The sequence below is a fragment of the Artemia franciscana genome, chromosome 9 (genome assembly GCF_032884065.1).
Source record: "Artemia franciscana chromosome 9, ASM3288406v1, whole genome shotgun sequence".
Taxonomy (NCBI): Eukaryota; Metazoa; Arthropoda; class Branchiopoda; order Anostraca; family Artemiidae; genus Artemia; species Artemia franciscana.
This window is the reverse complement of record NC_088871.1, coordinates 41,383,042-41,398,455: the sequence shown is the minus strand read 5'-3', so window position 1 is coordinate 41,398,455 and position 15,414 is coordinate 41,383,042. Positions and strand designations below refer to the sequence as shown.

The following is a 15,414-nucleotide window of genomic DNA, read 5'->3' as shown; positions in this document are numbered from 1 at the left end:
TTAGCCCTGTCGGCTTTCTAGCCCATGTTTACTTTTGATGAGAAAACAAGAAAATCCGTAGTGTATTTTATAAGTTTGCTAAACACATGCTAAGCCTCCCCCTCTGCCGAAAAAATCAACAGACATCAGCAAGTTCTCGACTATCCATTAGCTGTGGTCTCTGGAAGGAGAAGTAATAGACTATAGACGTTCGATGTTACAGTCTAAAACGTCAACCGTATAACGTATATAAGGATATAACACTATATACATATATAACGTATATACTATAAATGTTATAGTATATAACGTCTAGTTATAGACGTTATAGACCCGACTATCCCTTATCTGTGGTTTCAGAAGGGAGAAGTTCCTAAAGTCTTTAAACCCTAAAGTCTTTACAGTATGCACAGTACGCAGACGGTATATACATGTAGCAAGGTATGTGCGAAGCAATAGTCAGTAGTTCGTAAAAGACGTCTTCTTTTTACGTAAATTTTTGCCATAGCTTTCTGCTGTTATTTTTTTTTTAGTTTTCTCTTAGCTAGTGATGTATTAATTTAATTTGATCACTCATTAGTTTTGCCTGTTATTTCATTTCGTTCTTCATTACTTCATTCTTTACTGTTAAAGATGGGCAATAAAATTCACTCATTCTTTGACCATTATCACAAAATATTGACATTGAAATAATGCTAACTAATGGAATTATAATGACAACTAATGACAATAAAATAATGACAAAAATAGTAAAAAATAACTGTCGGAAAACATAAGCCAAGCTCAGAACATTGGGATTTGTTATCATAAGAGAATCTGGTTGTTCATAAATCCCTGGTATTTCTATAAATCCTTGAGTTGATTACAAACCCCTGAAATTGGTTGATTATAAATCCTTGGAATTTCTAAACCGAGCAGCTATTATGTATCCCTGTAACAACTATTACAAAATTACCATAGCGAAGAGGATTTATGATTACTTTTCTAGAGCTTCTTTCTGACATTTCATAATAGATACTTGACTTTTATATTATTCCATTTTTAGATTCTTGAATTTGACACATCATCTGTTTTTGCTTTTTTGCTGGCTTTCATATATTCTACCTCACATGAAAAGTTTTTAACTTCAATCCTTTCAGCTATTCTTTGGGTATAAAAGACTATTTGGGTGTTATTGAGATTACAATAGATTCAGCCCTCTGTACTTCAAATTTGAATTAACTGTTATGACCAATATTTTTAGAAAGTGAAGAGCTTGGAAAACGAAGTTAAATGAGTTTGAAAGACGGATTCACTTTCCATTGAATTGTGTGTCCATTTTCAAGTATGTAATTTTACCTTTACTCTTCATACAATTAAAATTCAACACTTATGCAGGATTTTTTACATTCCTCAGAGGGGTAGGAGAATGTTTGGATCCCCCCTAATCTGCTTAATGGCTCCGCCATTGAATTCTTTCCGGAAATTATCCCATTAAGAATAAAGAAGCATGGACTAATCTTGACCAGTTAAATTTTAGTTTGAACCTGATTTCTTCGATTGACATTGTTTGAGGTGTTTACCTACGAGATTGTTTGAGGTGCTTACCTACGAATGAAGATGCTCGGGGGTCAACTGTAAAGTTTCCAAAATGCAGTCCTTCAAATCCATCATTAAGTGCTTGATGAAAGAGAGTCCGAATATCACTAGCATTGATAGCGTTCAAGCTACTCTCAGAAGTTGGTAGTGCCAAGTGCACGTAGTAGTCAACAATCACGCTACCAGGGCTGAAATAAAGATTGTGCTTGAATATTTCGCATATCAACATAAACGGGAGCTAATAGTCCCTCGTAAAATTGTTGTAGAGATTGTCTGAGTCAGAGCCACCACGTGAGTTCTCTTCACTGCTGTGAAGCCAATGGCCCCACCCTCCCAAGAATGTTACAACATATGTTTAAAGATTAATTCAAATAAAGTCCGAACGGCATATTAGGTCTTTCCTTTGGTGTCATGCCCCAATATAGTACGGACTTATGACAAAGAATTAAAGTTTAATTCTTCTGGTACAAGCCATGCGCTAGATGCCTCAGAGTGGTATTTTAGGAGAAAAAAGTGTTTTTGTTACAGTTGAACATTGAGAAAAGGGGAAAATTTAAAGCTTCATGATACATCTTCTCAAAAAAATATATTTCTTCCTCACTCTCTTTTGTCACAAGAACTCAACACTGAGTACTATAGAATGCTGAGTACTCATGTCCTAAGTAGTTTATAACAGATACGAAGCATTCTCTTTTCCCATAATCAAACATATAAAGAAAAAGGGAAAAGTTCAAGCTAATCAAAAATTCTTCTTATAAATAATCTATTCCTTCATCATTCTGTTCTGTCCTAGACTGCCCAAATCCTGATAACTCTAAAACGCTGGGATCAAAATTAAATCCCCGGGTACTCCAAGCATAGGTACTTCAAAATGATAACAAGGCGTTCTATTTTTAGCATTTGAATATTAGAAGTCGAAGGGGAAGGAAAATTTTAAAATAAATTCCTGAGAACTCTAGAACGCTGGGATCTTGAGAACTCTAGAACGCTGGGAGGCAAAATTTCAAAATAAATTCCTGCGAACTCGAGAACGCTGGGATCAAAATTAGATCCCCGGGTACTCCAGTGTTAGGTACTCCAAAATGATAATAAAGCGTTCCATTTTTAGAAATTGAATATTAGAAGTCGAAGGTGAAGGAAAATTTCAAAATAAATGTCTTGAGGACTCTAAAACGATGGAATCGAAATTAGATCCCCGAGTACCTCAATGCTAGGTACTCCAAAATGATAATAAAGCGTTCTATTTTTAGCAATTGATTATTAGCAGTTGAAGGGGAAGGAAAATTTCAAAATAAATGTCTTGAGCAGTGCTAGGCACTCCAAAATGATAATAAAGCGTTCAAATTTTAGCAACTTAGTATAAAAGTCGAAGGAGAAGGGAAAAGTTGAAAATGAATCAAATTTTGTTAAAAATTGGACCTTGATGCCAAAAGGATTGAATAAGATGAATATGAAACGCCAGGCTTTTTATTACAGGATTTATTTGCTCTTTTCTTTCTCCTTTCATCACATCTTCTTTTCTTTTCTTCTTCCTTAGCATTTTAAAAAAGAAAAAACAACAAAATCAAATAATTTCTGAAACACTTCAAGATAAACATTGTTGGGAGGAAAAACAAAACCGGTTACATGTACATAAACATAACATATAAAAAGACCAGGACGATCAAACAGTTCGTGGTAACGAACTGTAGTAAGGAGCGACCCGGCTCAATAGTGACCGAAACTCTAAAAAATGGAATTTTTATACCAATAGTTACATAAAAAAAAATCGAACTTTAATGCTGATTTTAAATATATAAGGTTCATCAAGATTAGTTCTACCCATCAAAAGTTACGAGCCTGAGAAAATTTGCCTCATTTTAGAAAATAGGGGGACCCCCCCCCCTAAAAGTCATACGATCTTAACGAAAATCACACGATCAGATTAACGCTAACTTTTTTTACTGTTTTAAAATGTAGAGTTAAGAGAAAGAGTCAAACTTTAGCTTAAAGAGTGGGGCGTTGAGGAGGAAAAGCCCCTTTCATATACGGAGTAATTTCTGTTCGTTTTAAGTTTTAATGTCGCTCCTTACTTTCATTAAAAAAAACTTGTTCTTTTTTGGTTTATCAAACACCTAAGTTGTGTAATCTCTATTAAACCTAGTTCGACAATTAGTTTCTCGAGTCATTTGACATGATTTGCTTATACCCTATATCCGTATGCTATGTTTTTCGCTTAAGAAATCAACCTTAAAATTCAGCATGACTAATTTTTAGACAACAGAGCTTAAAACCTTGAAGAGTAAAAGCACAATATTTAAATTACTTCTAATCGATATCCATCGATTTGAATTCGGTAATCAAACAGTTCATGGTAATGAACTGTAGTAAGGAGCGACCCGGCTGAATAGTAACAGAAACCCTAAAAAACGGAATTTTTATACAAAGAATTATATCAAAAGAATCGCATTTTATGCTGATTTTCAATATATAAGTTTCATCAAGTTTAGTCTTACCCATCAAAAGTTACGAGCCAGAGATAATTTGCCTTATTTTAGAAAATAGGGGGAAACATCCCCTAAACGAATCTTAATGAAAATCACACCATCAGATTCAGCACATCAGAGAACCCTAATCTAGAAGTTTCAGTCTCCTATCTACAAAATGTGGAATTTAGAATTTTTTGCCAGAAGACAGATCACGTATGCGTGTTTATTTGTCTGTTCTTTTTTTTTTTTTTTTTTTTAAGTGGTGATCGTGTCGACCCAGTAGTCCTAGAATGTCGCGAGAGGCTTCATTCTAACGGAAATTAAAACTTCTAGTGCCCTTTTTGAGTGATTAAAAAAATTGCAGGGCACCTTGGCCCCCTTCCACTATCATATTTTCCCCAAAGTCACCGGACCAAAATTCTGAGATAGCCATTTTATTCACCATAATCGAAAAACCTAATAACTATGTCTTTGAGGACAACTTACTCCCCCGCAGTCACCGTGGGAGGGGCTGCAATTTATAAACTTTGGCCTGTGTTTACATATAGTAATGGTTATTGGGAAGTGTACAGACGTTTTCAGGGGGATTTTTTGGGTTAAGGGGGGGGAAGCCGAGGAGCGGCCTACGTGGAAGGATCTTTCCATGGAGGAATTTGTAATGGGGGAAGATAAATTCAATGAAAGGGGCGCAGGATTTTCTAGCATTATTTAAAAAAAACAATAAAAAACAAATATGAAAAGTTTCTTCAACTGAAAGTAAGGAACAGCATTAAAATTTAAAACGAACAGAAATTATTACGAATATGAGGGGTTTACCTCCTCGTAATACCTCGCTCCTTACGCTAAAGTACTTTTAGTAATTTCAACTATTTATTCTACGGTTTTTGTGATCCAGGGGCCATTCTTAAGGAACTGGGACAAAATTTAAGCTTTAGTGTAAAGAGCGAGGTATTGACGAGGAGGTGAACCCCCTCATATACGCAATAAAAATATACGAATATAGAAGTTTGTTACGTAAGTTAATTCGTAAGTTACTTATATTTTTACTAATGAAAACGTTTGTAGAAAATTAAAAGTTCTAGTTGCCTTTTTAAGTAGTCAAAACATTGGAGGGCAACTAGGCCTCCTCTCTCGCTTCTTTTTTCTCGAAATATTCCCATTAAAACTATGAGAGAGCCATTTAGCCAAAAAAAAGAAAATTTATATGCAAATTTCATTTTAATTATTTATTAAAATAAATTTGGTTTTGGAGAATCAAAATCAAAACATGCATTAATTAAAAAACGTTCAGAAACTAAACAAAAAAAACAAGCTTTTTTAACTGCAAGTAATGAGCGAACAGAAATTATTCCGTATATTAAAGGGGTTGACCCCTCTTCAACGGCTCGCTCTTTACACTAAAGTATTTTCTTGTTTTAAAAAGCAGAGTTGTGAGAAGGAGTCAAACTTTAGCGAAAAGAGCCGGGCATTGAGGAGGGGTCAACCCCTTTTATATACGGTATAATTTCTGTTCGTTTTGTTTTAATGTCGCTCCTTACTTGCAGCTAAAAAAAACCTTGTTTTTTTCTTTAGTTTTCTTACAAAATTAATTATGCAGGTTGACAGGAAAATATAAAACTTTTGAAATGCGTAGGGACAGCCATGAACAGTTGACATCACCGTAGAATATGGATTTCATTGTACTTATCTATACTCTACTTATTCATTTTTGCCATAATACCTTTAAATTAGGCATTTTTTCCAAGACCACACTGCCTTTCTACGATGAAAAATAATGCCTGCCGATGACAACCGCTGTATACGTGATCGAAATATCCTGACTTTGTATCTTTTTCACTGTCTAATAAATGGACTTATCCCCATCTGAACGTTTATTTGTTCGTTCTATTTATATGTAAATTTTCTACTTTAAGGACTTATTCTAGAAAAATTCCTGTTCTACAGTGCTGCCAACTGCACATGGTTGCCGCCAGGTGTACAATCATTCTTCATTTTTGCACAATCAGTTATATGAGTCGGCTGAGTTTAAAAGCGATAATTTTGATTTTTTCAGTGTTTGGAAAATTACCGAAATAAGAAAGAAAAAGAGGGCTCCAGTTTTCTGTGGCGTTAACTAAAAATTGCCAGTTTTAAACCCTAAATGGCCCGTCATAGTGCTGCTTGGATGTGCTCTTTTGCAAGATTAAACAAAAAAAGTATTTTTCAACAAAATAAGGAGCAACATTAAAGCTTAAAGCGAACTGAAATCATTACGTATATGAGGGCTTTGCCCCCTCGTCAATACATCGCTTTTTAGGCTAAAGTTCGAATATTGTCCAATTCTTTAAGAGTGATCCCTGAATCACAAAGGACATTTAATTAGGATAATGATGGGTCAAACGGTAATTTAAATATATGGGGTGGATGGATTGTAATTTCAATTAGGTTGTGCAGCTTTGAGTTTTGTTAAATTTAAATTTTAACTTAAAATTTAGAGCATAAAGCAGCGTTTCAACAACTTGTCTTTGGAGGATCTTTTATAGCATAGTCTGCTTATCAAACATGAAAATATGAATCATTTCATATAATTCTTCTTAAATATCCAGAACAGTCCCGCCTGCAAAAATAGATTGCAATTGGTCATTTACAGCCAATAAAACCTATTTTTTCAAATCCAGTAGTTTTCACTGACTCTTAGTGGCGAAAGCCACTTGCAATTGATTGCAAAAAGCTATATTCCACGCGGGGTTAGTGACACGAATTTTGTCGACCTGTTTAAAATCAATAGGGTATGTGTGACTCACAAGGGTGGATCTAAAACACAATCTTAGAGAAGGCCCAATGTGACAAAGGTGCCAATAATTTACCAAAATGACAAATTTATTCTAAAAAAAAGAAAAAAACAGGAATGAGGGGGTTGGAACAAATGTTGGTGGGGTCCTTCAGCCCCCCTGAACCCGTAACTGATGTCTCGTTAGCCGCAGCTCAGCCACTCCTGATAAAGGCTATATCTCGATCAAAACCCCTATTGACACATCCTTCATAGATTTGGAAATAATAACCAGAGGCAGTTGTGTGGCATTGCCCCTAACAATGACAAACATAAGGAGTTCACCAATATTATGCGATAAGCTTTGTAATCACAACATAACAAAGACCTTCGAGGCTCGTTTTAAGGGATCCCAATAGTTACAGCTAATTACATATTATTTAGAAGCCGGAAAAAAGTGTTTAAAAACCACGGTTGTACCACAAATAGCCCTGTACGCACACTTACTGTTAAAGGTTGATGTGCTTTCATATCCACTAAATATTCCTGAAATTACTTCATGGATTGAACAAAAAAATGAAACGTGCCATAGATGAAGGTGAACAATTGGGCTATTTCATAGAAGACTAAGTTTAAGCATAAAACCATTTTAAGAGCACTAAGGCAAAATTTTGAAGGTTATTATGCACAGAAGTAAATTGGAATTAGCTCAGAACCGTATGCACGTTTTTCTGATTTTTGGTGCGAAACCTGTACCTTTAGACTGGGAGTGGTAAATTTTCCAGTCCATTTTTTTATGTGAAATTAGATTTTGTCACGTGATGTAGTCATTCCCGACTAGCATAGCCAGATAGGAAGCGTCAAAGTTTTATAGACTCTCTTAAAAACTAGATTCTCCTCCATTGACATATTTCCCCACACACCTTAAATTTTTCTTCAATGAACCTGAATTCCTTGTACGTGAGGGTCTTAGCCCATCCTGCCATCTATCTGCAATCCTTTCGCAGGATGTTTATGATTTCAATATCCTGCCACTATATTGAGTTGGGGACTAGTTAGCGAATCATCTGTTCAGGTAGTCGGAAGCTTAGTGAATTTACCCCGAAGAAAAAGAAAGAAACATTTGATGCCATGCTCGTTTTGATTTTTGCCACAATAAAGCACAGCATATGTAGGGTTTATTAGTGATTAAGGAAAAAACATTGGTAAAACATTGAACATACTTATACAAACTATTACAAATAGTGGAACATAACTAAGCACAGTTGAAACTAATCGACCGAAACTGGGAACACAAGAGTAGGATATAACGCTAGAATTAGGAAAAAGGAGACCGTACACAGAATGCGCTGAAAAAAATCCTCGCAAACAAACCTTGTTGCACTGAGAATGAGAAATATATAACTATTCAGATGTAGAATGATTTTCTCTGCTAAGTAGCCCTTGACCAAACTGAACAAACTGAAAATGTCAGAAACACGAGCCTATTTTACATAGCATATTGCTTGGCCATACGATAGGAACATGCTATGGACGGAGATAAATAAAAGTTCGAATAGTGATAAATACTTTTACTGGACTGTGATAATTCACAAAAATACTGGATATTTCGGTCGCATGTACAATGGCCGTCAACAGCAAAAATTCTGAATTTCTGGTCACATATAGCAGTATTTCTGCTGATGACAGTCACTGTACATGAGACCAAAATATCCTGTATTTTTGTGAATTATCTCACTGTCTAATAAATGGATTTTTCCCAATTCGAACTTTTAGTTATCGCCACAGAAAGGCAGTGTGGTCTTCAAAATTACCTAACTTAACGACGGCGGAGGGGGATCCTGCATGCCCAGCGTTAAGTATTAAAATTTATCTGTATATTTCAGGGTCTTCTTATAGATTTTAGTGTTTTCTGCATTAAACAGCTATTTTTTTTGTCCAAGAATTGAACAACCTAAATACCTCATTTGAGGATGGGATACATCTTTTGTAATTTTATAGTAAGAACACTTTTAAGCAGCAAACTGTAAGTAAGGAACAGCTCGTACTAATAGTAACCGAAACTCTGAGACAAGGAATTTCTATAATAACATATTCATAAGAAGAGCAGCTTCTTATGGTGGTTCCAAATATTTATGTTAAATTTTAAAATTCATCGTCAAAAATTATGAACCTACGAAAATTTACATAATTTTCGAGAAGGACTCCCTGTAAATAGATTTGTTCGAAAAACTCCCTTTGGAAATCTTCAAAATGATGACCTTAAAATGACTTTCAAGATTTCAGACTGACCCCTCCCTTAAGAATATTTGAAGGGGTTTACTTTTTAAGGTAGTATAGCTAAACTTATTAATTATAATAAAATTTATTGATTATAAGGTACCATTATAATATAATTAAACTTGGTTAACTAAAGGAGGAATTAAATGCAATAAGGTTTAATACGATAATTCGTAATTTAATATTTAACTCAATACAATAAGTCTAATTATAATACAAAATTGATAATTTAATGCGATAAGGAGGAATGAAATATATTAATTAAATACTATAATTAAAGGAGGAATTGGTGGCCTCTCTCAAATTTAAGAAAGCCTTGATCAAACAATTCGTAGTAACAAACTGTTATCAAAACGCGATCAAAAGAAATCAGAATTTGAAAAAAAGTTTACAATATATGCAACAATAGAACCTACAATTGTTATAAATACTCAATATCTATGATTCATTATTTTGGAATTTTTCCATCAATTCTACCAGCATATAAAAATTGGCAAAATTTTAGAACAGGGGTTAGAACATCTATTATAATCGTGAAACCTCTATCTACAAAAAAATGGAATTTTCTATTTCTCCAGAGAAGAATGGTCACGCGCAAATTTTTTCCTCAAGGGTGATGGTATTAAACCATTAATAGTAGACTACTGAAAGAGGGGTCTCTCGAACGGAAATTTAAATATCTACTCCTGTTTTTAAATAACGAAAGAGATGGCGGCACAGTAAAGCGCCGATTTCTAGCATTTTAGACAGAATGAGACCCAACTGCTATTGAGTGGAAATTCTAGAACCAAGAGTGTCTATACGGCCTCACAGTCCCAGAAGCTACACTAGCGTGCGGTATACCCTCCATCCTTAACAATACACACAGTCCATAAAAAAAAAACTGCTATGATAGGATGCTCACGCAATAAAATAACACCAAAAAACTACCGTATAGTTTCACATCAGATAAATTATGATCGAGGCCGGCGTATTCATTTATGGGGAGGAGATATCTAGGACCTCAAACAAGCTTCTTAAGCGAAAATGTTTTCTATGAGAAGTGCTTAAGAGAAATTGAACGACTATTCAGATGATTGACTATTTAAAATCCGACCTCTTCTCATTAGGAAGAATACATTACATAGACGAATATAGGACGAAGCTTGCGTTATGGACACAGGGGGGGGGGTGACGTAAGCCCTTTTACTACCGAAAAGATGGTTTATTTACAAAAATTCCCTTTTATTTTGAAAAGAAAATACACTAAAAGCGTTACTTTTCTCGAAGCATTGATGGGGGTTGATGGGGGAACGCCAAAATTTATTTTTAAAGAATGGCAGCGATGGGGTATTCTCGAGTATATTTGGAGAAAACCTATGTAGCCTATATTATTAAAAAAAGAAATGAGATCAAAAAGTGCTTTTCAAACGTAAGTAAAGAGCGATAAACTGTAAACCCAACCCGGGGTTACAGTCAACCAAAATTATCCGGCTTATGAGGGGACGCCCACTAATCAAACACTCAATCTTGGTGGTAGGTTAATGCTCTAAAACATTATTTATTGTAGTCAAAAATTATTTTGTATTCAAATATACATTCAGCAGATTTAGGGGACAGAATTGCGGGGTCAAGGAGGGGAAAAGACCCCATTATATACAGAACATTTCATTTCTGTTGCAAGTTTTATTATAGCCCTTTACTTTCAATTAAAAAGTAACGTATTTTTCTTTTTAATCTTATACAGAGATGTGGTTCAAAGCCACCCAGAAAACCACAACCTGGGGGGATTCATACCTTATAGATATGAAGCGACGTTGACAGAGACAAAATGTCGTTTATTGGGAAAATATCATAAGAAAAATAATCTTTTGAATTAATCGCCAAGTAAGTTAAGCCCTGTCTTCATTATGGCTTTTTCAGGTGAAGTGGGCCGAGTAAAAACAGCTTTTTATTCATCAAAAACAAACACTTCTGAAAAAAGTGATTTCAAATGTGCCTGATTTGCCTTTTTGAGTCTTAAAAAGTACTAAAGGAGACTGGGCTTGCCTGAAAAACTAAAAAAGCACGGGTGACATTGCCTGAAAATCCCAATGAACACAAGGCGTCAGTTTGTTTTGGAGTATTTGGCCTGTTTTGCGTTGACACTGGTACAGCATAAACTTATTTTATTTTTCTAGTGTATACTTTGAATTGTTTTGCTTTTGTTTTAGTGCTTTCTCATGCTATGGCCCTTGGATCGAGTCCCACGTCACATGGCATTTGAGTTCGAGCTTTATTTCAATCAACTAAATCGAGTTATTTCGAGACCTTCCAAGGTATATCGCCCAAGCTTTTCTCAACTCGAACTTGGCCTGAATTCAAGTTAAATTGACATTATAGTAAGCAGTTTGTGTAAATATTCCAATTAACAAACATCTTTAAATTAACGGTTCAATTCAAGAGCAGTTTTATGACTGCATTGCCCAATTCTTGTTGCTTAAAAAAATGTTACACTAAATTTATAAACAAATTAGCCAAGCCATAATTACGACATTGAGTCGTGGTTTTGACCAGGTCTTGAATTACACATTGTTAAAACAAACACGGCAGGGGAACCAAAAATCAATTAACTAAAATAGAGAACAAATAGTAATTAAAACAAAATTACCTGAAGCCTTCAATATCAATCCCTCTGTAATATTGGGCCAATGCACTTGACCTATAAACACCATCAAGCTGAAGAAAAAAATGAATTAGAGTAAAAAACTTTACAGTAAAATTGACGGAGGCAAAGTAAAACAATGTAAACAATGATATAACAAAGTACATGGTAAATAATGGTGTAAATAATGGTAAAACAAAGTAAATAATGGTATACAACAGAGAGTTACAAAGGCTACTGTCACTGAGATCCAATGAAAACTATATGTTTGCCAAAAATGCACATAAGGGGACATAGATACAAGCAGGGATTTTTCTAGGGGGAGGAGCAGCTAGCGAGCTGCAGGGGGATTAAACAAAATATTGTTTAACGAGTTTTTCAGAGATTTTATTTTCGTTCACAACTGACAATTTTACTGGGTGGACAATGAGTATTTTAACAGGAGGTACAATGCCTCCTTATGTGGTTTAGGGCGCCAAACTACGACTTTACCCCCGAAGAGGACGACTTTGTAATCAATGCAAAATCCTTAGAAGCCAATTGATTTAAAAGCATCAATAACTATATTTTAGGCTTCCCAGTTACAAAAGAAGTAATGCCACACGGTAGCAGTACTGGATTCAACCAAGTTGATTTGCTTTCTTTGTAATGAAATTAGGCTACATTTGGTGATCTTTAATTGCAAATCTATAATGAGGGAGGGGGGGTGATTCATTGTTTAGGTGGGGGTAGGGTAGATTCCTACTAAAATGCATTTTAATGGACAGACTGCTTACTTTTCATGAGGCTTCAAATAAATGTTGAAATATTTAGGGGGAGTAAAAATTAATTAAAATGTTTTTCAGTTATGTACAAGATCAACGGTCTCAAGATCAATCCAGAATTTCCATCCATACAAACAATAATACTCCTTTTCATCCAACCAAAATTCTTTAGTAGTAAGATTAACAAAAAATTTCCACCAATATTACTACTCGTTGCCGATTTTTAAGTATATTCAAATTTTATCCAAAATTGAAATTGCAAATTTAAACGTAGAACGGTATTAATTAACATATAACAATTAATTTACACATTTTAAAAGCACCTAAATTGGGATTTATGGGACATGTACCTCAAAGTATATCTTGGTTAGGCCTGGATATGATTTGGAAAACAATCAGAAATTAAATAAAAAAAAGAGCTTTTCAACTGAAAGCAAGGACCAGATTTGGAACCTATTTGAATGGATTATTCTTTGTATAAAGGGGCTCTCTTCTCATTAGCTCCTTACTCTTGACTGTGAAGCTTGATTTTTTTCCAAATATTTAAGAAAATTTGGAGAAAAAGATTTTTCAAAGCACTAAAAAACTTTTGTCGAATTAGCAAGGTGTTAAGAAGGGCGGCTGTCCCCCTTGTATACAGAGCAATTCGTATTTGCTTTAAGTTTTAAGCTTGCTCTATACTTTAGCTGAAAAACTTTTTTCTTTTTGTTTAATTAGCCTATATTTCATGAAACTGTAAAGTTTTACGAATACAATACTATTGGTAATGCAGAAAAAACGACCAATATTTCAATGATTTCTGTTTTGATTTTGAAGGGTAATCAAACATTTCGTGGTAACAAACTGTAAGTAAGGAGCGACCCCGCTCAGTAGTAACCAAAACTCTAAAAAACGGAATTCTGATACCAACAGATACTTCTGAAGAATTGGTTTATTATGCTGATCCCAAATATTTGTCTGATTTTTTAAAAAAGAGGGAAAACTCCCTTGAGTTCATAGAATTTACACCATCAGATTCAGCCTATCAAAGAACCCAACAGTAGAGGTAACTCATATTTCATATCTGCAAAAATGTGAAATTTCACAATTTTTGTCAAAAGAAAAATCACAGATACGTGTTTATTTGTTTTTTTTTCCAGGGGTCCTCATTCCAGGGCGTAGCGAATGATTCTTATTTGGAAGGAGGAACAACTGACCAGCGGGAGGGAGGATTTTCAGTCTTCTCTCAAAACTAAGCCTTTCCTTCGCTTTATAGAATGTTGCGAGGAGCAATGAATTGACTAGGAGGAAGAACTGTCCACTTTCAACAAACTACCCGCACCCTTGCCCTGACAAGAAACAAAATAGGAACCTGATTGTGAAATAGCTGCGTAAAAATCAAGAACTCCGAAATAGGGGTAGGATGTTCACATCTCAGGTTTATTACATTGGAATGCAGGTATGACCTTTCGTAGTACGGTGACAAACCCGCAATTGAAAGAGAATGTTTTTGATTCAGTTTCACAACTAGGGATTAGGCATAATTTAGCTTTACTTCGAACTTGTGTACCAACTAATCATGGTAGCCTATTCCTTTTCAGAAACAAAACGAGAACCAGTCATTGAACTGAGCCATTGTGCAGAAGTGATGCCTAATTAAACGTAAAAAACAACAACAAAGCAACACATCCTAAACTGGATTGTTGCTTTATCTTAAAAGGGATTGATCCTAACAGGGATTGATAATACTTTTATTCTGTAAAAAGTATCCTTAATTGGTTTGCTTTTACTGTACCAAAACTCCTGTATTATTTTGTGTTTTCAGTAAAGCGCTAGTTTTCTAAAATCCTAAAAGCAAAGGGAAACCTAATTAGTTGTTTTATTTGCACTAGTTTTATTGATATATATTAGATAGGCTATGAAGTAATAGTGTTTGTCCGTTTTAAGTTTCAACTTCGCTCTTTACTTCCCTCGGAAAAACTTAGTTTTTTTTTAAAAAATCAATCTTTATTCGTTTTTGATTAAAATTTAACGGAGAAACAGCGCTGCCATGATCTTTTTTATTTATATCGAATAATGTATGGTGGTTGCAAGTTTTAATGTACTCCTTAGTTTCAGTTGAAAACTTATTCTTAATATAATTCCTAATTATCACCGATCTAGGGGAGATAAGACACCTCTAGAAAATACTGCAAACAATCCCGCATGAAAAAGCCATAATGATGACAGGGCTTTATGAATCATCTACCGACTAGCAGAAACTAGAAGGCTACTCTAAAAAAAGAGAGGTGTTTAAGGGCTCATTTAAAAACCTATATTTATAGTTAATGAATTATATAAATTTGACTTGATAGCACATACCCACAAAGTGCACTTTCGGTTTTTTCCCCATTTTTTGTAAATGAAAAAAAAAGTCCCTTTTCCAATGAAATGACCAAAAAAGGTGTTTTTCAAAACCTAGGCAGGAGTAAAAAACTAAGGGAGCAATTACGCCACTTCCCCTCAATAACCACCAAAAGAACTAGCACATAGGCTTCATCGCAGAGTGAAGTTTGAAGAATCAATTTAAAACTGTTGATCATTGAAGCTTAGTTTTTGGTAGATTTTTAGTTGGAAAGTTTTTAGTTTTAGTTTATTTCTTTTCGCAATAATCTTTTACTTTTAAGATGAGTAGACGATTTATGAAACTTACTAAGAGGGTTTGGAGGGGGAGTATATGAGGGGCTCTTATAAAACTCCAGTTAAGGGCTTTGCACCATAACTGCTGCAAGGGTACAGTTTTATACTTCCAAACTCTTCCGCCAAACAAATGGCACCAAAAGCACCGTTTTTGGTGCTGTATGGCACTTATGGATAGTAAAATTGATAAAAAGCACGTAGATATGAGTAATAGGGTTAAAATGAGCCTTCCCAGAATATGCTTTACAAAATGAGTGCATCACATTTGCTGAAATAGTGGATTATCTGAAAAGTAATTACAAGAAGGGACCAACC

General features: G+C 34.7%; 1 protein-coding gene across 1 annotated transcript in view; it reads right to left on the bottom strand.

The window, feature by feature from the left end:
- Positions 1–15,414, bottom strand: part of LOC136031421 (uncharacterized) — an 85,831-nt gene that overhangs the window by 27,210 nt on the left and 43,207 nt on the right. The window contains exons 4-5 of the mRNA XM_065710989.1: positions 11,684–11,751; positions 1,567–1,745 (exon numbers count right to left, since the gene is read on the bottom strand). Of these exons, the coding sequence (XP_065567061.1) occupies positions 1,567–1,745; positions 11,684–11,751 (247 nt within the window). The remainder of the gene's footprint in view (positions 1–1,566; positions 1,746–11,683; positions 11,752–15,414) is intronic.